This window comes from Ischnura elegans, chromosome 12 (assembly GCF_921293095.1).
Source record: "Ischnura elegans chromosome 12, ioIscEleg1.1, whole genome shotgun sequence".
Lineage (NCBI taxonomy): Eukaryota > Metazoa > Arthropoda > Insecta > Odonata > Coenagrionidae > Ischnura > Ischnura elegans.
The window spans coordinates 43,220,005-43,242,867 of NC_060257.1; the positions used below are offsets into that span (position 1 = coordinate 43,220,005).

General features: G+C 39.6%; 2 protein-coding genes across 3 annotated transcripts; both read left to right on the forward strand.

The window, feature by feature from the left end:
- Nucleotides 1-481: 481 nt before the first annotated feature.
- On the forward strand, nt 482-17,250 carry LOC124169205 (brachyurin-like). Of its 2 annotated transcripts, none has more exons than XM_046547720.1 (7): nt 482-582; nt 1,314-1,386; nt 2,503-2,659; nt 3,870-4,033; nt 4,197-4,283; nt 14,545-14,684; nt 17,006-17,250. In XM_046547720.1, the coding sequence occupies exons 1-7, from the start codon at nt 532-534 to the stop codon at nt 17,174-17,176; spliced, it is 843 nt and encodes a 280-aa protein (XP_046403676.1). In that variant the 5' UTR covers nt 482-531; the 3' UTR covers nt 17,177-17,250. The 2 variants fall into 2 exon arrangements, with proteins under 2 accessions (XP_046403676.1, XP_046403677.1); XM_046547721.1 differs by lacking the exons at nt 14,545-14,684; nt 17,006-17,250 and adding exons at nt 5,340-5,479; nt 8,149-8,389.
- Nucleotides 17,251-17,622: 372 nt separating this feature from the next.
- LOC124169372 (piggyBac transposable element-derived protein 4-like) lies at nt 17,623-20,302 on the forward strand. Its single transcript, XM_046547963.1, has 2 exons — nt 17,623-18,095; nt 18,256-20,302. Exons 1-2 carry the CDS (start codon nt 17,914-17,916, stop codon nt 20,171-20,173), a joined length of 2,100 nt encoding a protein of 699 aa, XP_046403919.1. The 5' UTR covers nt 17,623-17,913; the 3' UTR covers nt 20,174-20,302.
- The last annotated feature ends 2,561 nt before the right edge of the window (nt 20,303-22,863 follow it).

Genomic DNA, 22,863 nt, shown 5'->3' on the forward strand with positions numbered 1-22,863 from the left:
CCAAGTCGAGATCTTATTTTTCCCCTACTATATGAGATCAATTACGGGGACTTACGGGTCTTAGCGTCTATAGAAACAATAGTCGCACCGTTTTGAGAAAAATCAGTCTCCACTCCAGAATTAAGATATTAAAACAAGCTTCATCGAATATTTTTTCACTAATCGTACATATCACACAATCATTAGAGGATAATCTTGATTGGAATGATAATAATTTTTCACGATGATGCCATTTTATAATCCCATAAATTAATCCGTATTGATATTTTGAACTTTTGATAAGATTACAGATGAGGAAAAATCCTCATTGTAGGACCTTATTTTCCCCCAACCACATGAGAATTGATGTTTCGGAATGGAGATCAATTACAGATCCAATAACAACAGTATCAAGGCCTGATAAGTTTTTAGCAATCAACAGATCTTTCGAAAATAATCTTCATGCATTTTTATCACCTCATTCCGCATATATAAGCTCTGCATGAGGAGTTTCGGATATACTTTCCGAAGTAACTACTGAACACCGTGGACATGAAGCTATTGCTCGCAATTTTGGCCATCGCTGCCTTTGCCTGCACGCAGGTAAAGTTTGACTTTAATTACATACGTTTTTAATGTTGCTGATAGTTAGAAAATCAGTTGACTTGATAATCTCCTCTGGTCAGGAATTCCTAAGATTGATTTGACGCAGTTCTCTGAAGGATTCTCTCGTCAGCTAATCTTTTCACTCTTACGTATTTCTTCTCTTTCACATCTTTCTTTACCAGTTCCGCATACATTTTTCGCTGATTGCATACTTCATTCCTGCAATCTACTTGTCCTTCGCGGGTGAAATATGGATTTAATTACGTAGATATTTGATGTTGCTAGTAGTAAGATTGTCACTAAACAACACCCGTATTGATTTGATAATCGTCACTGGTCAACTTTCTAAAGGCCGCTATGCATGGTGAATGATCATGCGAATGATCCTTCTGAATGATCACGTGATCATTCGCAGGTTCATGCGGGCAAAATAGAACATGTTCTACTTTGCACTCAATGATCATGCATGAATGTTCGTGAATTATTCCACTATACGCGGCGTATGATTTCATTCGCATGATCATGCAGCATGATCCTGCGCATGATCATTCACCGTGCATAGCGGCCTTAAGATTGGTTTTACGCAGCTCTCAACTCAATTCTTCTCTTAACTTATTTTGTCCACACCTACGTATTTCTTCTCTTTCTACGCATTTTGTAATAGTGTGCAAGATGAAATGATACTTTACATAAAAATATTTACATGAGACTCTAATTTCCTCCAACAGGCAAACAGCTTCGAAACTCCAGTGCGTTTGAACACACTGCACAAACTTGGCAAGGTTGAGGGCCTGAAAAACGGTGAGTAGTACATAAATATTATGTTTGCATTAGGAAATAACTTCACTATTAATTTTCCTCGCATTAAAAAAAAGTTGTGCCTCCTTCATAGCCGCAAAGATATTTATAATGTACTCCGGTGGTTTTGTTTCTATTTACTTCAACACCTTAATAAAATTTCCATCTACGCCACACGCTGAAATTACGTTTGAAAGTAGAGTGCCTCGATAAAAGATACAAGAAATTGATGAAACTTCGGTGGCATATTCTTTGAAATACGCACTTTCAATTATCTAAAGAAAAATGGATTCTTATGTGTCGTTATTGAAACATTTCACGGTAAATTGCATGTGTAATATTTGTGTATCCTATGTATCTCATGAACCATGTTGTATTTTGCATGTAAAATGACATTAGCTTTCACTCAGTAGGTTTTCGCAGGTTTTTCACGCCCCCTTCTTGTGTGGGCGTTTTCTTGCAATGGGTTTTTTCGCTGAAGGATATTACACCCTTATCCTCATGTTTTTTCCCACAAACTTAAATCTTTTTTACACAAAAATGTCACGTATAGTTGTTTATATTTTTTTGACATTTCACAAACAGTGTATATTGTATATTCTTGGTACTGTAAACGTTTGTCTAATATTTTATGATATGCTTGCATTGACGTTATCGATGGGTTAGGTGGAAGAGGGGACTTTCCAGTCTCAACCTTGCCCGAATAAAGGCATTTTATTATTATTATTATTATTATTATTAATATTTAGTCAAGCTGTGTCGTCAACAGTTCAGTGTACAAAGGTTGGAAGCAGTGTTAAAACTAGTGAAGTGGACTATTGTAAATATCTTTAAAAAAATCATTGTTGACGTTTCATTCTGCTGAAGTGCAAACTTGTGCTCACATTTCATTTCTAATTAATTTTTCTTTTTTTTTAATATTTTTGGGCGATTATTTTGCGTACACAATAGGTAGCTCGAGTACTTCACTTGATTTCATCCGATGCCGCTATAACTATTAATCGGGCGAAATTGATTTTTTTGCATCGTTGCGACTTAAATGACCACTTCATCTCTCGGTTAATTCATCTTTCTGTCTTTTCCATGCTTTGCCCTGAATTCGTATTTTTGTCTTAATAGGGAACAGAGTCATCAGGCCAAAAATTTCTGGGGGCCTAGAGGCATCTCCTGGACAATTCCCATACCAGGCAGGGTTGCACATTGATAATAGGGATTTCTGCGGAGCAACAATTATACACGAATCTTATGTACTCACCACAGCAACATGTGCAGACAGGTGAGTAAACATTTTTTTAAATAATGAGCTGTGTGTGGATTTTACAAAGTTTTTCGTCTTTTACAAATAAATTCATAGGTAAGGAAAGAAAGGGATAGGAACACATAATGGGAAAAGGACGAGGACAACGGTGCTGTGGTAGATGGAAAAATCCAGAAATCAGAGGGTAAAAATGCGGCCTGACTGGGACTCGAACCCAGAACCTCCGTGCCTTCCCTCTCCCCTCAGTGTCTGACATTTCCTGCACAACAAAAACATTGTGTAGATACTGTTTTACCAGAAATGTCCCGCTTTTTACATCGGCCTATCCACCACTCCCCTGTGCATCCGAATGAACGGGCATCGCTCTTCTTGCAATAGCGTTTCTTCCTTTCTGATTCCTTTCCAGTCGCCATACATTGCTTCTGTAAAATTAAAAGGTGTATTCAAGCTGATTTTAAACTCTTCCACTTCGGTTCATTTTCTGAATATCGTGCGCCTATACTCTATTTATTTTTCCTATGGTTCTTTTAAAACGGAACGGTTGTTGGTGCAATGATATTGTGTAGTTTGTAATCAACGTAGAACACTGAAATAAAAAGCGATGTTTATTTCACCAGCATCATCATCATAAGTCAACAATCCTAAGATTGCTTTGACGCAGCTCTCCATTCCTCTCTCCTATCCGCTAACATTTTCATTATTTCACATTGTTTATTATCCAGTTAAATGCATCGAAAACACAGCTATCGCTACTCGTGTAAAATTATTTTTTTTATTTCCAATGCATCATGCTTCATAAAACATGGGTTCTTTATGTACATTATTAATGTTGTAACATTGTTAAATTTTCGAAATATTGATATTATTCGCCTAAATAGTTCTAAAATTATAAAAATATGATGTTCAGCTATACTCGTCATTGCGCGGCTGGGCATTGGAAGTTGATGACAAGCTAGACTCGTCATTTCGGCACATAGGGTTAGTTGCATTCAAAGAAAAAGTTTTTCAAAAATATGTTAATTCCTCTATTATACACCAAAAATATCATTGGTTGAGGTTTTGTTCTACATGTACTGTCAATAATACGTGATTCATTTCAAAAAGCTCATTCGAAGTACCCTAATCTGAATCCTCTTTCATACGCAATTCATTTATGGGTCTTATGCATTTTTTTCTGCCGTGGATACTCCCAAAAACACGATTAATCCATACGATAATTATTTTCTAGTGGAAGGACGTACACCGTTTACGTGGGTGACATTAGACTGGAGAGGGACGCAAGTCCGAAGCAAAGTCTGGTTTCAAACGAGGCCATCATTCACGAGAATTATAACAATGGTTTCAGCTATGACATTGCCCTGATCCGTCTTCCGTATTCCCTGACTTTTGGTGGTAAGTTCAAATTCAATCAAATCGGAACATAAACTTCCATGAGGTATTCCACATGCTTTTCTTAGAACCAATAAGTCAATTTATGATTACGTACAAAATGGGTTGTAGGGTAGTTCTGGAAAACTTTTTTAATGTTTCCCATTGTTGATTTTTCGATTTTCAGATAATATTCAGAGCATTGGTCTTCCTCCATTTCCTGATGGAATCGAAAAAACTGCAATTGTTAGTGGTTGGGGTCGCACTTATGATGGTAAGTAATAAGTGTCCATAAAAACTCTTCAGAATATAACCACAAAAAATTCATACACAAGTGAGTTAAGAATTGGATAGCAGCGGGAGGGTATACATATCTGTTTGGACAGCACAGAAGAGGAAAACGGACACAGTAGCAAGGACATGAGGAAGCGAATTGCACTAGCAAAGGAGGCGTTCATGAACAGGAAGGAGCTTCTGAGAGGATCATTATGTAAGAGTTTAAAGAAAAGGTTAGTGAAGAGTTTGATCTGGAGTGTAGCTCACGACGGTGCGGAAACGTGGACACTAAAGTAAGATGACGAAAGAACATATTTGGAGGCTTTCAAGATGTGGGTATGGAGAAGAATGGAGAAGGTGAAATGGACGGAGAGAAAGAGGAACGACGAAGTGCTGGACACGGTGGGTGAGGAGAGGCAGCTTTTAGATGAGATACAAGAGGAGACAGAAGATATGGATGGAGGGAGTACTTAGCGGGGAGGGGATGTTGAAAACAGTGTTAGATGGTAGAATGTTAGGTAAACGAGAGATGAGAAGGAAGAGAATAGGATTTTTAGATAGATTGAAAGGGAGTAGGCCTTATAGTGAATTGAAGAAGGCAGTGCTGGAAGGAAAGGGAGGCTCCCCGTTTACTTCCTTAGTACCTACTCCATGGAGACCTACCTTAATCGGTGGAATACTATAATAATGAGTATTGTTATTATTTTATGTGAGGCAAGTAGAAAAAAATAGAACTAGTTGTGTACGCATCATTTTTAAGTGGATGTATAATCTTGCGTGGTCATATATATTATTTTCAGGGTAATTTTGGCTAGTCATGATACTGAGCGTTTCCTAAATACTTTTTGGATTGGAGTATGGATAAGATGTGTTGCTTTCCCGAGTTCATTGGCAAATAAGAACTACATGGATCCTCATATACCCTAATAGATTACTGTTAAATAAATATAATCAACGTTTCTACAGAAAAAAAATAAATAAAATAAAACTTGCTCTTTAGTCACAAAATTTGGGTTCTGTCCATTAAATTAGTAATCCATTTTCTTTGTTACAGATGGTGAATTGTCGCCCATACTTCGCTATGCTTTTGTGGACGTCATAACAAATGATGAGTGCAAAACGGTTTACGGGGATTTGATTACCGACTCCCTTCTTTGTACTTTGCCGGATAGTAATGTGGAGGGAAGTTGCTATGTGAGTATATAAATAGTTTGTATCTGCGGTACACTTTGAAAAAAGAACAATTTTTTCCTGTGTAAAATATGGCGACTTAAGTTTTTTAAACTGGGCATCACTAGGGATCCGTGAAAAGTGCGTCGCACGTCATGCCCAAAATGTCTTCTAAAGTTATCAGACAGGATCCAAAACTAATGTTTACTTCTCTGGCTACCTCCCTCACATTTAAACGGCGATTTTCCCGCACCAAATCGTACACCAATTTTGCATGGTCGGGGTCTGTGGATGTGAAAGACAAAAAACGTTCCATGCGCCCAGGGAGCAGCCGCGGACTGCGCGGCATGGTAAAAACATCGATTTTATAAAGTTTGTTGCGAACGGTCGCATATTATTTCTGTGGATGAAGACTCTGAAAGGCTTGATACAATTACGATGTAAATATCTGAGAGCAACTCGGTGTCCTCCTTTTTATACAGCCACACTCGGGCAAAAATGTTACTGAAATTAGCGTCCGACATTTTGCACTGCATCGACGATAAATATTACAAGACAGTAAAGAAATCAGGTTACAACAAAAGGAAAATAAATGTAGTAATAATATATCATAGCTTTTATACAATAAATTTGCTTAAAATGATTCACTATCAAACATCCGTCGAGTACGGCAATTCCCGTGGGCAGAAGCCAGCTCCGGGCGGTGCCGCACGCTCGAAAAATCGATCTTAATTTCGGCGTCGCAGGAGGTTGCAGCTGTACTTCCGGTTATCATAATCTATATATTTTTTTGTATATGTGGTGTAAATATCTCGAGGTAACTCGGAGATCCTTTTTTTAAAATCCTACATAAACACAAAAATTCGATGAAAAACAGGGTCCGCCATTTTCTATCGTATTGGTCACAAATACAACAACTAAGTCGTGAAAGTTAATGATAATCGATGATAATAAACCGTTAAACAATTGTATAAATTTTTGTTGCTATTGAATTATTACTAAAGGTGTGACATTAGTTTAAACATGCTGAATTTCGAAAAAAATTCAAAGCGGGCAATTTGCGCCAAATTTGTTCAACTTTGAGGCTATATATTTTATATAAAAAATTAGCCTATGAAAAATATTTTGCGTCAAAAAATGCACTAATGTGTTGGCAACAACTGCGCAAAGTTTCAACTTCCATTCTCAAAAAAACCATTTTCGAGGTTTTGTCCAGCTTTTTTCGATTTCAGCGCACTGTGCGGCGCCTCCTTCCTTTCTCCTTCCCGTCCTCACCCTTCTGGGTGCAGGTGTGAAAAGCTCGCGCTTATAGACCCTACCCAAGGAGTGTAATCTTGCGAGCCCGCCCTGGGGTCTCGTTTCCACTGTTGCTAAGTAACTACTTTACGTAAACAAACGCAACACCTCTCGTCTTAGTCGTCAGATACGTCGCAATCTGGCGCACTTCCCTTCTCTTTGATTCGTTGAACGGTTTGCGCAGAAAAAAAATCAGTCCAGTCTTTTTTTCATCACACCTTGTATGTATTTAAGTTTTCAGGCTTGTGAAACCACGTATCTATAGTGCGAAATAAATCACTTTTTGATGTCCCACAAAAAATTTTAATGTTCCAACCGAGGTTCTCGACTAGTAGATTGTCAGATACTTTGATGATGACTGTACACCAGTCAAAACCCTGGGTCGGAGCATTAATTTTTTTGTGATAGCATGAATAAGTGATTTATTTCGCATTATTTAAATATCTTAATTAGTATTATCATGGCAGATTCCACTTCCACTAAAGATGAACCACCATATATACGCCATAAAATGAAGAAGTAAAAATGTCACCACTTGAACAAAATCGAGATCTTATACAAAATTTCTCGGTACTCTGGATTTTTTTATTCTCTTATTTTAAACATTAACGAAGTATTTCATCGAAGTTTTTATAAAATTTGAAAATATAGTCCCATTAAGTGCCAATGAAGGCAAAATTTCGCCATCTACAGACTAGGAATTAGTGAATAGGGTGGTGTCCTATCATTTTTTATTGCCTAAATCGAAAGATTATTACTCCTGAGGTACGCATTTCACGCTCTCAGATTCTTAAATGACGATATCTATTTTTCGCGATTAAATGAAAAGTGAAAAATTTCAAACGCGCGAAAACGCGACGGCTAAGTAGGAATGATGGGAAAAGCCAGTGTCATGTCACTCTGGTTCCCGCTGTCGCCGTGTGAGGTGACCTTGGGGCGAGGCTTTGAGCGCTGATACTATGCAGGCTGCTAGCAGGTAGCAGATTACCCTGCTAGCAGGTAGCACTTGGCTAAATTAAGGATTATTAATACCCTATCAAACGAAGGAAACTTTCCGAACTAAGCAGTTTTAGCAGGTGATTATTAAGACATGTTCCCTGAGCTCTGTGCCTCATGCATGCATTGGTGACCTCAGACGATGTAAAACTCCTTTCCTTTCGTGTGGATTCTAGGTCCCTGTGACGTCACGTGGAGTGGAATCGCATGGGCGCCAATCTGGCCTTTTTTCAAATTGCTTTTTGACGTCGCCATTCGTTTAAACTGGTATTTCTAAAAGCAAATAATTTGTATATTATAAAAACCCTAATGGTGGGTAACGAATAGCAATCAATGCATTTCTTTTTCTTTGATGAAGGAAACTACCCTATTGATAGTAAACTTTTTCTTTTTTTATTCAGGGCGACTCAGGTGGACCACTTCTTGCGTCTTTCCGCTCTGGTGACCAGATATTCGAGGCCTTGGCAGGAATATCTTCTTTCGTGAACAACCGTGGTTGCGGCGTTGGACCTGATGGATATACCAGAGTGTCCACCTTCGTTGATTGGATAAACAATCACTTAACATAAGAACCACGGCGAGATATAGATTCTTACATGTACTGTAACCTATGTAAATTAGATAAAAAATTTCTTTTTATTTTTTAATTACTTTCTCTAAAATTCCACCCTTTGTAGCTGAATAGGAATGCTACGTGACTTGAAGAGGAGCTTAAACACTTGAACACTGAAACAAACCTATTGAAAAATCTTATCCAATTTGGCGAAATAATAACTAATTCTACCATAAATTCTTTTATTATTGTTTTAAACTCAGAACAAAAAAAAATAAGAAAATTCTTAGAATAAGCTAAATTACGGCGGAGCTTTTCGATGCGTACTTCTGTATCATCGAAGAAAAATGATAAATGAAGATAATTAGGCATGTAGCCAGAAATATGCTTCAGGGGGATTTTTGGCGTAATGCATTTTGCTCACACCGAAATTTTGTTATCAATTATCCCATGGAAAAGCATATATTTCATAAAAATCAGCTTAATTCGTGTGCATAATTCTCAAAGTAAAATTCATCATTGGTTATTGGTTGGCATTATGAAATGTAAATACATCTAAAAATGCAAATCGTGAGCATATGTGCCCTAAGATTTTGGTCTTAAATAGAATATAACTAAAATTAAAAACTAAACAAAAAATAACTGTACATATTCCAGAACTGCAGAGGAAAATGAGACATAATTGCCTAATGAGACATAACAGCCTGGTGAATTGACATAGAGAAGGTAGTTTCCAGACCTTCTCATATTCTAAGACCGTGGCCCTGATGATTGAGTGATGAGGACAATCGTCGAGGGACAATTGGATGGCAAGAACGGAAAGGGAAGAACAAAATATATGGAGCAGATAGAACGATGTGAAAGAGAATGAATGCGTAGGTGTGAAAAGAAAAGCTCATAGGATAATTGAGTGGAGAGCTGCGCCAAACCAATCTTAGGAAGGCTGACCAGTGACGAATATCAAATCAATACGGGTGGTGTACGGTCTTAGGTTTTCCAGGCATCTCAGGTGCAGAAAGGTTTCTCGGGTTTTCAACCGGTTGATGTTGACCATGTCTTCCGGCGTTTCGAGCAGCGACATGCTGATCATCCTCAGGGGATCTTCCGAATGATCTCATTCCTCAGGGGGTCTTCGGAAGATCAGCAAGTCGCTGCTCGAAATGTAGGGAGACATGGACAACATCAACCGGTGGAAAACCCGAGAAACTTCTCTGCAATACGGGTGGTGTTTAGAGATTATCTTACTATCAGAAGCATAAAACATGTATTTAATTAAATTAATATATTACCTGCAAAGGACGAGTAAATGGCAAGAATGGAATAGGAAAACTACGAATAATATACATGTAATTGTTAAAGAAATATGTGAAAGGGAGTGAAATACGTGAGAGTGAAAAGATTTTGTGGATTTCTCCATTTTCCGGGTTATCGCCGCGTTTCGTTGTCAGAGGTGACGACAGTTTCGCCAGGCTTCCACCAGGCGTCTTCAGGTCGAAGTGCTGCTTTCTTCCAAGCGTTGGTTATATTGTATCCGTCTTCTCTATTGAAATTTTTGGACGTTATGATGATCTCTATTGCCTCCCTTATCAGCCTGGTGTAATACCTCTTTTCCTTTGCGATAATTTTCGCTTCGTCAAATAATATATTATGCCCAGGCTCACTCCATTCATGCTCGGCAACTGCTGAGAGGTCGAATTTCTTGTTCTGTGTGGCCCTCTTGTGCTCCTGCAGGTGGATCTTCATGGATCTACATGGGCCCGTTCCAGCTCTCGTCTTCGGGTCCAAATGATGTGCAGATCTGCGATCCTTATATAAAAAGACTTAGACCTACAAAAAAACCTAAAAAGACCTACAAAAACTTAACTCAGATCCTACGGCAAAAATCCAGAGGAACATCAAGGACCTCATGAAGCATTCGATAATACCTCAAGAGGAGAGACGATCATTAATCCAGTCGGCTCCTAAACCTCCACGACCTTATGGCCTGCCTAAGATTCATAAGGATGTAACAGCATGTTGTTTAACAACTTTAATAACATGTTGTTAAATGTTGTTTAATAACATTATTCCCTTGAAAGAGTAACCAGCAGTCGGTCGCGAAACGTCGGGGCTATCTCCATCACGACACGCGGCATACACCCGTATGTAACTTATTTTTAATCATCATGAGCCGCGAAACCTTCAATCAACTAATAAAAAACATAGGAACACATAGAAAAGGACACTCACAAAGAAGCTTGCAAACGTTTCAGTGGGTTGACCCGCTATCGTCAGTGCTGAAGGTGAACTGCTGCAGGCCGATCCTCCAGAAGCTCTCCTTGGTGAAGTAGTGGGGGTGGAAGAAGGGGAAGGGGAGAGGGGGGAAGGGAGGGTAGGGTTTGCTTTGACTATTAGTGGGCAATGTTTAGCCCGGGCGTTTCAAACGCCTTTTCAACCCAAATATGTGCCATTTCCCTCGTTCTCACCTCGATGATGGTTGCCTTTTCTGGCAGAATTTCAATGATGGTTAGGGAAAAGCATTTATCGAAGGAACTATTGTGTGAGGCGGTGTTAATGGGGACGGGTTCATGAAAGGGGGGGGTTTTGCAGGAGTGTCTGTGGTTGTTCATTCGGATGGATATGGGTGTGGTGCATTCTCCTATGTAGTACGAGGGGCAAAAATTGCAAAGTAGCTTGTAGACAACGTTGAAGGAAGTACAAGACGGTATGGAAGAGGATCTATTGATGACAGGTGAAGTGGTGTTGCGTAGCAGAGGGAAGCACTTGCAACGGGGGCGGTTGCATGGAGTAAGGGAAGAGAGTGGGGGGAGTGTGTGTCGGAGGAGGGGGCGGGTGGATTTTAAAATATTACCTAAGTTAGGTGCTCTTCTGTAGGCAATGGAGGGGCAGGATGGAAGAAGAGCAGCTGTGGTTTTGTTTTTGCTGATGATGGGGTACAGATCTTTTAATATTTTTTTAATTTTTTGAGTGCCAGGGAAGAATGTGGTGGTGAGATTGAGTTTTCTGGTTTGTTCTTTTTTGGTGCGTGGGGTGTACTGTTCGGAGGGAGAGAGTATTTTCTTTTTAAGCAGGGATTCTGGATACTCTCGTTTGAGGAGAGCATGGTGGAGGTTCTGTGTGGCTCTTTGAAGAGATGATGAATTGTTGCAGATGCGATGGGCGCGGACTGAGAGGGAGTAGGGGATTTGATAAAACTCGTTCTGTATCTAAAATTTTGGCCTCTTCGAAACGAAATGAGTGACTGTTTGTAATTGCATGATCTGCTAATGCACAAATTTGAATTTTGGTCTTAATTGATGCTTATTGTTGTGAGATCCTATTTTTTAAATATTGACCCCTTATTTCACGACCCCTTATTAAATATTTTTTATTTAATAAGGGGTCGTGAAGTATAAAGTTTGTAAAATATTATTGCAATTGGATCACGGGAAAACGTGCCGCATCGCACTAAAAGTTTAGAAATTTTGGTATTTTCGGCTGTTTTTTGGATATGAATGACAATAAGAAGGCGCTGGTTTTTCCAACTGATATTCTATGGTAACTAACGATACAATGGACAATTGGCATGATTATCCTGAAATATTTTTCAATTGCGACCAGTGGTTCCCGAGATACGGCCCCAAGAGTGAGCGCGCCATACCCTAGGCAGACATTTTTTGTGTCACGCGGGTTGCATACAATCAACATTTGTTGATCATTCTCACTCATCGTAAAACCATAGAATTCTTTAAATAGCTTTAGTATTCGTTAATATAACCTTTAATGCTATACTTATCACTATTTATTTCCAAAACGGGGTATTATTTGGTCTTGGTGATTTATTCTCCATAGGTTTTGAAATATTGAAAACAGAGGAACATTAGTGTCCGACGATCGATCGATTCGATCAAGGTGTTGTTACCCTATGTTGTGCTCACATTTTCCTGATTCGCGTTATCTCTTTCGATTTGTGCTTCGATTCTATTAAGCTCAAGATTGGAGAGAAGGTTACGCGTAACTATTGCTCTTCTCCTATCTGCTAGGTTCCGTTCCGAGACTCTACCGGCCAATTGCGAGGGTGCGTTTGTAACTGTAGCATCCTGGATCTATATCTTATCAAATTGGTCTCCATTTTAGTACTGATGTAGTAGCAACGCATGACTTCTTCATTGAGGCTAGTAGTCTATTCAATGCGTTGCCTCGGTCTACCTGCTTTTGTGGTTACTTGAGTTCTATCAGGCAAAGCACCTTCAGCAGGAGGGGTAAGTGGTTGTTGGTTTCCCTCAATTTCGGTGGCAGTAGTATTTTTGGGTGTCCCGATGAGCGCCTGCCACAGCGCATTCTCATCACTGGTGGCCCGTATGCTGTCAGGTCCAGCACCAGCTCCAGACCTGCCCTGGCGAACCCCAGGCAGCGACCCTTTCCGAGGCAAATCCAAATTCTCCATATCCAAAACGTACGGGTGTAGCTTTTTATACCTACACCCAGGTTTATAATGCAGCCGGTCCTCACATAAACAACAGACGCTGACCAGTACGTCGCCAATGTGGGAACAGACACGCCTGGATTTTGGGTTCCGTTTTGATCCGCGAGTGGTATTTTATTTCCCACCTACCCTGCATATCTGCCGAGCATTCCCCTATCTGCCAAATAGACTTTTAATAGACTTTAACTTTTCTATACGCCCTTGTACATTAGTCCTCATAGACGCTAATGAAGTGATGCATTAAAATTAGAGATGTGCGAATAGTATCCGCGAATACTCGAATACCTCGAATACTAGAAAGTATTCGATATTCGAGGTCTCGAATTGTTATGCGAAAAGTACCGCCTCGAATGCCTCGAATAATTTGAATTTCGCGTCGTACACTGTCGCACGCACGCCGTTGGAAGTTGACTCGGAAAAATGTAGAGAACACTAGTATTTTAGTGCATGCAGCGCCGTTCTAGGCAAGTTGACGAACTACATCAAATTCGCGGGTTAGAGCGGTGAAAAGAGTTCGACGTGGGGAACCTAAATTTATCCGGGTGAAAAAATCCGAAAATCCCTGGTTTCCCCCACCAGGAAAACCTCAGTGCCGTGGGATAGTAACTACGGAGCACAATTCCCAAAATCCGCTTCCCCCTCTATCCATCAGCCCTCCGCCCCTCCTCCGACGCTTTCCTCCTCTTCGAAATCAAACAAAAGGCCCCAGCTCGCGCAGGTCTCGTATAAATGAGACGAAGTGTTTACCATGTGTCATTTATGGCTAATGAGGGCAGGCACTTAGTTTGAATCTTTTCCAGGAGATGAAACTACCATAGGGAGAAACTCAGTGCCGTGGGATAGTAACATTGTAACATTGGCGCATTTCCCACGATCTGCTATCCCCCTCCATTCAGCACTCGCCTCACCCACTCTGACGCTTTCCTCTTCCCCGAAATCAAACAAAAGATCCTCGCTCGCGCAGGGAGCGTATTACGAAAACCTCAGCTTCGAAAAAAATATCAAGTCACACGAGAACAATAAAGACGTGTCTCACGCCCCCCTTTTCTAGCCTACTGACCTTTTTCTGCCTACCTGCTTCGAAGTTCCCCATTTCTGGAGGTCAACTGCTGCATGAGTACCGTGGGATAGTTGTATTAGCGCATTTCCCAAGATCTGCTATCCCCCTCCATTCAGCACTAGCCCCCCTCTGAGGCTTTCCTCCTCTCCGAAATAAAAAAGGTCCCAGCTCGCGCAGGGATCATATTACGAAGACCTTAGCTTCGAAAAAAATATCAAGTTACACGAGAACAAAAGAGATGAGTTTCGCGCCCCCCCCCCCCCTTTTCTCACCCTCTGACCTTTTTCAGCCTAACTGCTTCTAAGTTTCCAGTTTCTGGAGGCCAACTGCCGCATGAATCACCTATTAGCCAAAAAGGTGTCTAACAATGACTTTCGGCAATTGATATTACACCTTTGTTGGATTGAAATATTAGTAATGTGCGCGTAATTTAAAAAAGAACAGGACCAAACGCGACGCATTTCTGACTTTTTTTAAGCATTTCATGGCATAGGCAACCGAGTCAAACATTCCTGCATTCATCGTTTAGTATTCGAGGTATTCGAATATTCGAGCAATGATTTAATATTCGAATTCGATATTCGAGTTCGAGAAATCTGCTATTCGACCCATCTCTAATTAAAATATTAACAATTTTTCTCCAAAAAAAAAGAATGCCTATTTCCTAACAAAAATTGGGTTCATTCCATTTAATTAGACACTCATTTTCTTTGTTGTAGATGGTGAATTGTCGCCCATACTTCGCTACGCTGATGTGAACTTCATAGCAAATGATGAGTGCAAAACGGTCTACGGGGATTTGATTACCGACTCCCTTCTTTGTACAATGCCGCGTGGTGGTGATGAGGGAAGTTGCTATGTGAGTACATAAATAGTTTGTATCTGCGATACAATTAGAAAAAAGTACAATTTTGAAGCCTGTGTAAAATATCACGACTTTTGTTTAAAAACCTGGCATCACCAGGGATCTGAGAAAAGTTACGGTTTCATTTCAGCCGGATAACAACATGCTCGTAGGGGTACTGTATGAGAGTAATATATAAAAAATATTTATAGATTACCAGCTGACCCGGCAAACGTTGTTTTGCCATTTCCATTACTTCTAGTGAATATTTTAGAAGCCTAGGGTTACAAGTGATTTTTTCATAACTGAGTTAGGTACAGAAATTGATTTACGAAGGACGTTTTTTTTCAATCTCCGAAGGGTCATGAACATATAAGACGAAGTGATTGATTAAAAATTATTTTACAGACAAATTTTGAGCACACTTGTGGTATTCTTTCAACATAATGGTCTCGGTGATTGAGGAATTGGTCGTGCCTGTGGATAAACATAACCTTCTTCATAGGATGTTGCCGCCAATGACTGCCAATAAATTTTGCCTTTCTACTCAAGCTCATTGTCCGTTTGAAAACGGTTCCCTCCTAGCCGCTTCTTCATTTCCGCGTAAAGATGGAAGTCACTCGGCATTGGATGCGGTCCATTGAACGCTACCAATGCTTCGGAGCGCCACAGACGAGCGTCACACACCCGTTTCCCGCCTCGCTCCAGACGCTCCCGTGAATACTAGGGTCTGCGGAGGTGCGAGTCATTTTTTGGCGGAAATTCGAAGGGAATTCACTGAGTCAATAGAGGGTTTACTCACGTTGTAGTTGTTGGATGCTGAATGTGGACGCCTTTTTCTGTAAAGGTGACTGCATTGCAGGGCGGGTGATTTAAAATGTCCCATTGAAATTGCTTATGGAGCAGCTGGGCTGCATCAGCGGTGAGATAACGGGCGTTATCATGGATCAGAACATTTCAAGAAGTCATCATGTCTCTTCTTTTGTTTTGAATGGGAATGGGCGTAATTTTTCATTGCCTATCCACAGTGCATTAAAAAAATTCTCCTATATCGGCATTAAGATCAAGACATGTCAATGCTGAAGCCGTTCGGCGTGTTTTCTGGCTGTCTCTCCTCAGTGCACACCTGGCGGGAGAATTAAATGAGGCAGTGTAGTTAAAGGAGTTGCTGCTAACATTAAACTAGCAACTTACGGTCAGAAATGACTTAAGCGTGTGGTACGGAGGACGTGCAGTTGCCCTATCCGCGCAGTACCCGCCAGTCACTTGTATGGTGATATTGATGAGCGATCGGAGGTTGAAAAGAAACCGCCCTTGTATATTGCGAAATAAATCACTTTGTAATCTTCCACAAAAATTTCAGTATAGTCAGACACCTTGATAATGACTATATGCGAGTCAAAACCCTGGATAGAAACAATTAAAGCTTTTGTGGAACATTACTACGCGGTTTATTACGCACTATTGGAATAACATAAAAGTTAAGGTAACAAAGGAGTAATAGAAGGATTTTAATGAAACATAAATTTTACCTTGTGTTATAATTTAATATAACACTTTAACTATAATGCTCACAAGTTCTAGACATTTTGAAAATATTTGATTGCTTTCAAGTCACAAAATTGCGGATTGGATTATTCTTGAACTGGAATTGCCCTTGAAATTCTGAAACCAGATTTTAACTCTACAGAGATTGAAATAATAACATTGATCTATACGGTTAGTCCTAAAGACTTATGAATAATTTTACTATGGACTATTAAACATGGATTTATTTGTGCTACGGAATATTTTTATATTACTATTAGCATGGCAGTTTCCACTTGCGCTAAAGATGAACCACCACACATAGTCGGATCTAGGGGGGGGGGACAGGGGCACGTAACCCCCCCCCCAGACCCTTAAAAAATATGGCAGATTTTAATAAAGTCCCAATATCATTGTGTTCGTTTTGTATCACGAGGTATCCTTGTGCCCCCCCCCCCCCAGAACAAAATTCTGGACACGGCCTTGCTTGTGCCCCCCCCCCCCCCCAGAAAGAAATCCTGGATCCGCCCCTGCCACCACATATACGCAAAGACATCACATCATATCAGTTAAATGAAGAAGTAAAAAGGTCACCACTTGATCAAAATCGATGGGCGCGTCATATACCAAATTTCTCGGTACTCTGGATTTTTTTATTCTCTTATTGTAAACATCAACGAAGAATTTGATCGAATTTTTTATAAAATTTGAAAATATAGTCCCTTTAAGTGCCAATGAAGGCAAAATTTCGCCAATTTCGCAAGACTTGGATTTGATGAATTGATAAACTTTCTCTTCTTTTTATTCAGGGCGACTCAGGTGGACCACTTGTTTCGTTCTACCAAGTTGATGAGTTTACTTTGGAGCAAGCCTTGGCAGGAATATCCGCTTTCGTCAACAACCGTGGTTGCGGCGTTGGACCCGATGGTTATACTAGAGTGTACACCTTCGTTGATTGGATAAAATATCACATAGAATAAGAGCCACGGCTAAATCCAAATTAAGACGTGTAATGTAACGTATATAAAATAAACAAAAAAAATGTTATTCTCAATTTTTAATTTAATTTTATCACTTTTTCTAAAAACGCCACCCCTTGTTGCTTAAATCGAATGCGACATAAGTAGAAGAGAACCTTAAAAACTTGATCAATGAAGAAAAAATATTGAAACATGTAATCCATTTAGGAGAAATAAAAACGACTTCTATTCAAACTTATTATAATTTTCCTTTAAAATCAAAAAAGCACATTTTCAGAATAAACTATATTACGGATCGATCGAGTAAGTAATGCGGATGTACTGGGAAGAGTGGAGACCCCATCAAAAAACCTTAAGTAAAACAAAGGATAACTAACAATTAGCAATGAGTAGAGATACGTGAAAATCGCACTTTCATTTTTATTTTATCGCACTTTTAACCCTAGAGTGGTGACGCCCGGTCTCACAGACCGAAGATTAATTCTCATCGGTGTCTCAAGCGAAGTATATAATGTTACAGTTAATGCTTTTCAGTAGCTTCCTATTTCACGCTGCTCTTCCGATACATGACCGAAAAAATCACTTCGTCAGAGTAATTTGATACTTATTGCTACTTTCGGTCTGCGAGACCGCGCGTCACCACTCATGCTCTGAAATTTTACTTTGTTGCCGGAGTGGTGACGCCCGGTCTCACAGACCGAAAGTGTAACATTGATGTATCATGAGAATAGATTACAATGATGACGCTTTCACCATCCCTTGGATTCAAATTTCAAGTCTTGGAAGTTACATGTACCCTATATAAGGCCAAGGAATCCTTTTTCCACGAGTCAGTCACTGTGTGCGCGCAGTTGTTAGACCTGCTTGTGGAACGACCCCGCTGTCCAGGAAAAACATCCAAGCAAAACGACACTAACAGGTACGTTATATATTTTGAAGTGCATTCATTGGAAATTGCTTATTATCTCCACGCAAATAATTAATTTATTTTGGTTAGTACTTTTCTCTGGTTCATAATAACTGAACGAGATGAATGGCATTATATGTAATAACTTATAATTTTATCATCATCTCGACAGGGTAAAATCTGCCCATCTACTCTTTTCTGTGAATCTCCTTTTGCAACTCTTGCGACAGCTCAGACTGCACTTATCTAACTTGGTGAGTACGCTACGCAGCTATTTTACCTTTGAATTTTTATACCTCATGCTGTATATTACTCTTCCATATGTTGCATCCAATTTTCCTCTAAATATGTTTTTATTACTGAAATTAGTAGGAGTGATGAGTTATGAAGAGGAACAACAGCGGGTGTCACGGTTGCTGTCCGAAGTAGAGAGAGAACCACAAGAGTCCCTGCATTTTGATGACGATGACGAAGAAGATCTTTTGGAGGTGCGAGAAGAGAGCAGTGACTCGGAGCAAGACTGGGACATGGACGACGGAGAAGCAATGAAAGAGGATGATATCTTCACCGGGAAAGATGGGACCACCATATGGAGAAAGAAGGCACCAAAACAAAGCGTAAGAACGCGTTCAAAAAATATAATTACACAATTACCTGGGCCTAGAGGGAAAACGAAAGGAATAACAAGTGCTATAGAATCATGGCGATGTTTTTTTGATAGTTCAATAATAAATATGATTACCGATTGTACTAACAAAGTCATTGATAAGGTTTCTCCTAATTACGGGCGTAGCACGTACGCAAGACCTACTAATGTTCATGAAATTGAAGCACTAATGGGATTGCTGCTGCTTTGTGGTATCAATAAAAGTAATCACCAAAACGCCGAAGACCTCTTCAGTACCAAAGGCAATTCAATTGAAATATTTCGTCTTGTCATGTCACTTCAGCGTTTCCGATTTCTGTTGCGTCATCTAACTTTTGATGACAAAGAAACTAGAAATGAAAGACGTAAAGTTGATAAGCTTGCCCCCGTGCGAGAGATATTTGATTTGTTTGTTGAAAACTGCAAAAATAATTTCAGCTTATCTGCCCAGGTTACCATAGACGAGAAGTTGGAGGCATTTAGAGGTCGCTGTGGGTTTCGTCAGTATATACCAAATAAACCCGCCAAATATGGAATAAAAATATTTGCCCTCTGCAATGCAAAAATGCATTACACGTCCAACTTAGAGGTTTACGTTGGAAAACAACCCGAAGGACCGTATTCAATGGACAATAGAGCATTTGCCGTGGTTGAACGCTTGTGTAAGCCAATTTATTACACTAACCGTAATGTTACCATGGACAACTGGTTCACTAGCATTGAGCTTCTTGAGAGACTGCTGAATGTCTATCAGCTGACTTCAGTGGGCACAATCAGAAAAAATAAACGCGGCTTACCACCAGAATTCGTTCAAGAAAAGGGACGTAAAGTGAAATCATGTCTGTTTGGTTTTAGGAAAAATTGTACATTAGTTTCGTATGTCCCCAGAAAAGGAAAAAATGTTCTTTTGATTTCAAGCATGCACGACTATGACCAAGTGGATGCAATAACTAAAAAACCTGATATCATTTTGACCTATAACAGCACAAAAGGTGGAGTAGATGTAGTGGATAGGTTATGTGCTAACTACAATTGCGCTAGACCAACAAGGCGTTGGCAAATGGTCGTGTTTTATTCATTATTAAATATATCAACAATAAACTCTCAAGTAATATACACTATAAACAATAATAAAGAAAGCCTTGTACGGCGTAAATTTATTGAAGGAATTGCATTTTCCCTGATCGAAAAACATCTTAGGAATCGTGCATCTATGGAAAACATACCACGAATCACTCGTTTACGGGTAAATGAACTACTAACCATTAAGCCATCAGAATTCCCTCCTAATCCTACTAAAGGGCAGATTGGGCGCTGCAAATATTGTGACAGTAAGAGGAATCGTAAAACACGATACTCTTGTAAAATTTGCAACTCATTTCTCTGCCTTGAACACGTAACCTTGCTATGTGAAAGGTGTTATGCCAAAAATTCAGATTCCTGATTATGTATGTTTGAATATGTTTTTGATGTATGGCATGTAATTAAAATTAACCCTATTGTTTATTAATGCTGTGTGTCAGTTTTTTTGTGCACTACTGAAAAGATGCCGATGTATAAATATTTCTTCCTGTTCTTCAACATAAAAATGAATAAAAGTTGAAAAAAATTGTGTATGTAATGAAAATGTCAAATAAATATTTAAAATTAGCAATACAATATCGTGTTATGAAGCCAATTCAAGGTAATTTAACTCAATTAATCTTCCAAACAGCATAAGAGACCACATCGGTCCAGGAGACCGACGTCACCACTCGTGAACAAAAAATTCACGTCACCACTCTAGGGTTAATAACAGTCTATCGTATTTTGTAGCGTCTATTTTTTATTTTCATAATGAGGCAGATAACGATAAAATGTAGTGAAACACAGTTATATGATAAAATACAGAATAATTTAAATGATTTTGTTGTATAACAATAACAAATTAAGGAATAACACATATAGTGGCGGAGGTGTAGTTTGCCCGCGCCCACTTGTAGTTCGCGGCCACGTAGAGTCCCAGCCAACTCTCAGCTGGCCAGTCCCTCACATGCTTTAAGCGGTGAGCGTCGGCGGAGCATTTAAACTGCGCTCGGCACAATATGTACGAATTTGGCCGTCGAAAAGGCAAATTTGTGTAAAAATATCATAAAAGTCCAGTCATCGCATCTATGTCGCATTTATTTGCGCACATCGCATCTATATTCGCATTTATCGCATTTGCAATTTTTACGAATCTCTAGTAATGAGACACAATAGCCAGATGAGACCCGCATGTCCCACATAATGGCCTGATGAAAACAATGGTTGAGATACAGGTGTAAAGGAAGAAGGTCAAGGGACTGCCCCGAATGAGTTGTATAGGACTGATTATAAAGGATGTGAAAGAGAAGAAATATGTCGTTATGAAAAAGCTAGTAGATAGGAGGGAGGTGTGTAGAGCAGCGTCAGCTCAATCTTGGGATTGTTGACTTCTGATGATGATTGCAGTTGCTAAGGGCATGAAAAAAATTGAATTTGATAATGCGCATCCCTAAAATGTCACTATAATTTTCCCGATAGTTCAAAATCGGTCACCCAAACTAATTTTTGTATAAATTTCATCAAGTTCCGCTGTATTTTTTTACGATTGCCTTCATTTGCGTGCTAGTATGGCGTTGTGAATCCCAGATCTTACTCTAAAATATTTGTGTGGAATTGTAAGACATCATTTGCCTTCATGGTTAATTGGGGAAGCGTTTTAGAGGAGGATACCATGCTCCCCCTCGTAATTTCAGGAAAAATTGAGAAGATAATAAAATCCGAGGATTCAAGCGTGATGAGGTCTTTTATTGAGGGGTATTCCATAAAAAAAATCCGGTAGGGTATAAATTGTTTCTTTACTTCCATATTTAAATTTCCCGCTGTAAGCAGGTCTCTCTTTTAGTGGAATGCTCTCTTCGCTTGGGCTATTATGCTGCTAATTTCCTGCTTCTCCCGTCGCTAATGATTCTGCTTCCAATATAACAGAATTCATTCACCTCGACCAGTGTTTGCTTCCCTATTTTAATGTGAATGAATGGGTAGCCATTGAATATTGTTAAGCCAGCAATCATTTTTCTCCATCCCTCGGAATGATAGCTCCAACGATAGGTTTTCTGGGACCAAAAGTGTGATCGCTCGACCCGTCATTTTCTGATTCACATGGTCATTTCCACCATCGCTTACTCCATCACTTTCCATATTTACAACTGTCAATCAAATAATAGCTAACAAGGAGACTTTGCCTAACTGATGTCAAGAAAGAAGATGAAACCTTTTTTATTTGAAAGTAGACACTTAGATAGGAAAACAGTTGAAGGGTTTTGTCCAAATACGCCCGGGTTTGAGAGAAAAAAGCATTTAAAAATTGAAAAATATGGTCACGTTGAATTTAATTTTAAAAATTTCGCCTATTGTTTAAAAGCGATTTGGCCAAGTGGTAGCGTGCCGCGCTTCTGGTGTGAAAGTTCAGGGTTCGAGACTCGGTGAGAGTAAATTTTTTCCACTCTGCCACCTCCTCCGTTTTTTGTAATCCGTTCCATCCTCTTCTAATTTGTTCATTTAGGACGTTTTACATTTTTTTTACTTGACTGTTGTTTGAGAATAAGCCCTAAACTGACATTTTTGTCGCTAGCTAACCCTTACTTCGAATTATTCTTTCCGTGCCAAGATTCATGAAAGCATGCTCTCCTGCAGGAGTGGTAAAACTGTGGTGCTGGCTTCGAAGTGAAGGGAACTCATTTCCAAAGCAAAAGATTTTAAGCATGTTGTCTCCGGAGAGTCTCCCCGGTTACATACGGGAGAAAGATATAAAATCAGGGGGAACGAAACTCGACAAGCTTGAAATGATCGACAGATGGGTATACGATCACTTTGTCGAAGCCAGGAACAGCAATGAGCCGCTGATGACTCGGACTTTACAAGAATATCCTATTTATGCGTGATTTCAGCACATATCTCCAGGATTTGAATTCCCTGTTGGTGCTTCATGGGTTGCATCTTTTAAGAAGAGACACCGAATCGTGCAACGTAAATTAACAAAATATGTATCAGCGGGCGAGCAAGCGTGTGCTGAAGAAATATTGCAATCGGCAATGACGTTTCAGAAGCAAACAAAAAGTCCAATCTCCA

Excerpts from the sequence above, each read along its gene's own strand:
- LOC124169205 (XM_046547720.1), top strand. The coding sequence starts at position 532 with ATGAAGCTATTGCTCGCAATTTTGGCCATCGCTGCCTTTGCCTGCACG. Across the intron at positions 583-1,313 it reads CTGCCTTTGCCTGCACGCAG|GCAAACAGCTTCGAAACTCC; the intron begins GTAAAGTTTGAC and ends TTCCTCCAACAG. Across the intron at positions 4,284-14,544 it reads TTGGGGTCGCACTTATGATG|ATGGTGAATTGTCGCCCATA; the intron begins GTAAGTAATAAG and ends TCTTTGTTGTAG.
- LOC124169372 (XM_046547963.1), top strand. The coding sequence starts at position 17,914 with ATGATGACGCTTTCACCATCCCTTGGATTCAAATTTCAAGTCTTGGAA. Across the intron at positions 18,096-18,255 it reads AAGCAAAACGACACTAACAG|GGTAAAATCTGCCCATCTAC; the intron begins GTACGTTATATA and ends TCATCTCGACAG.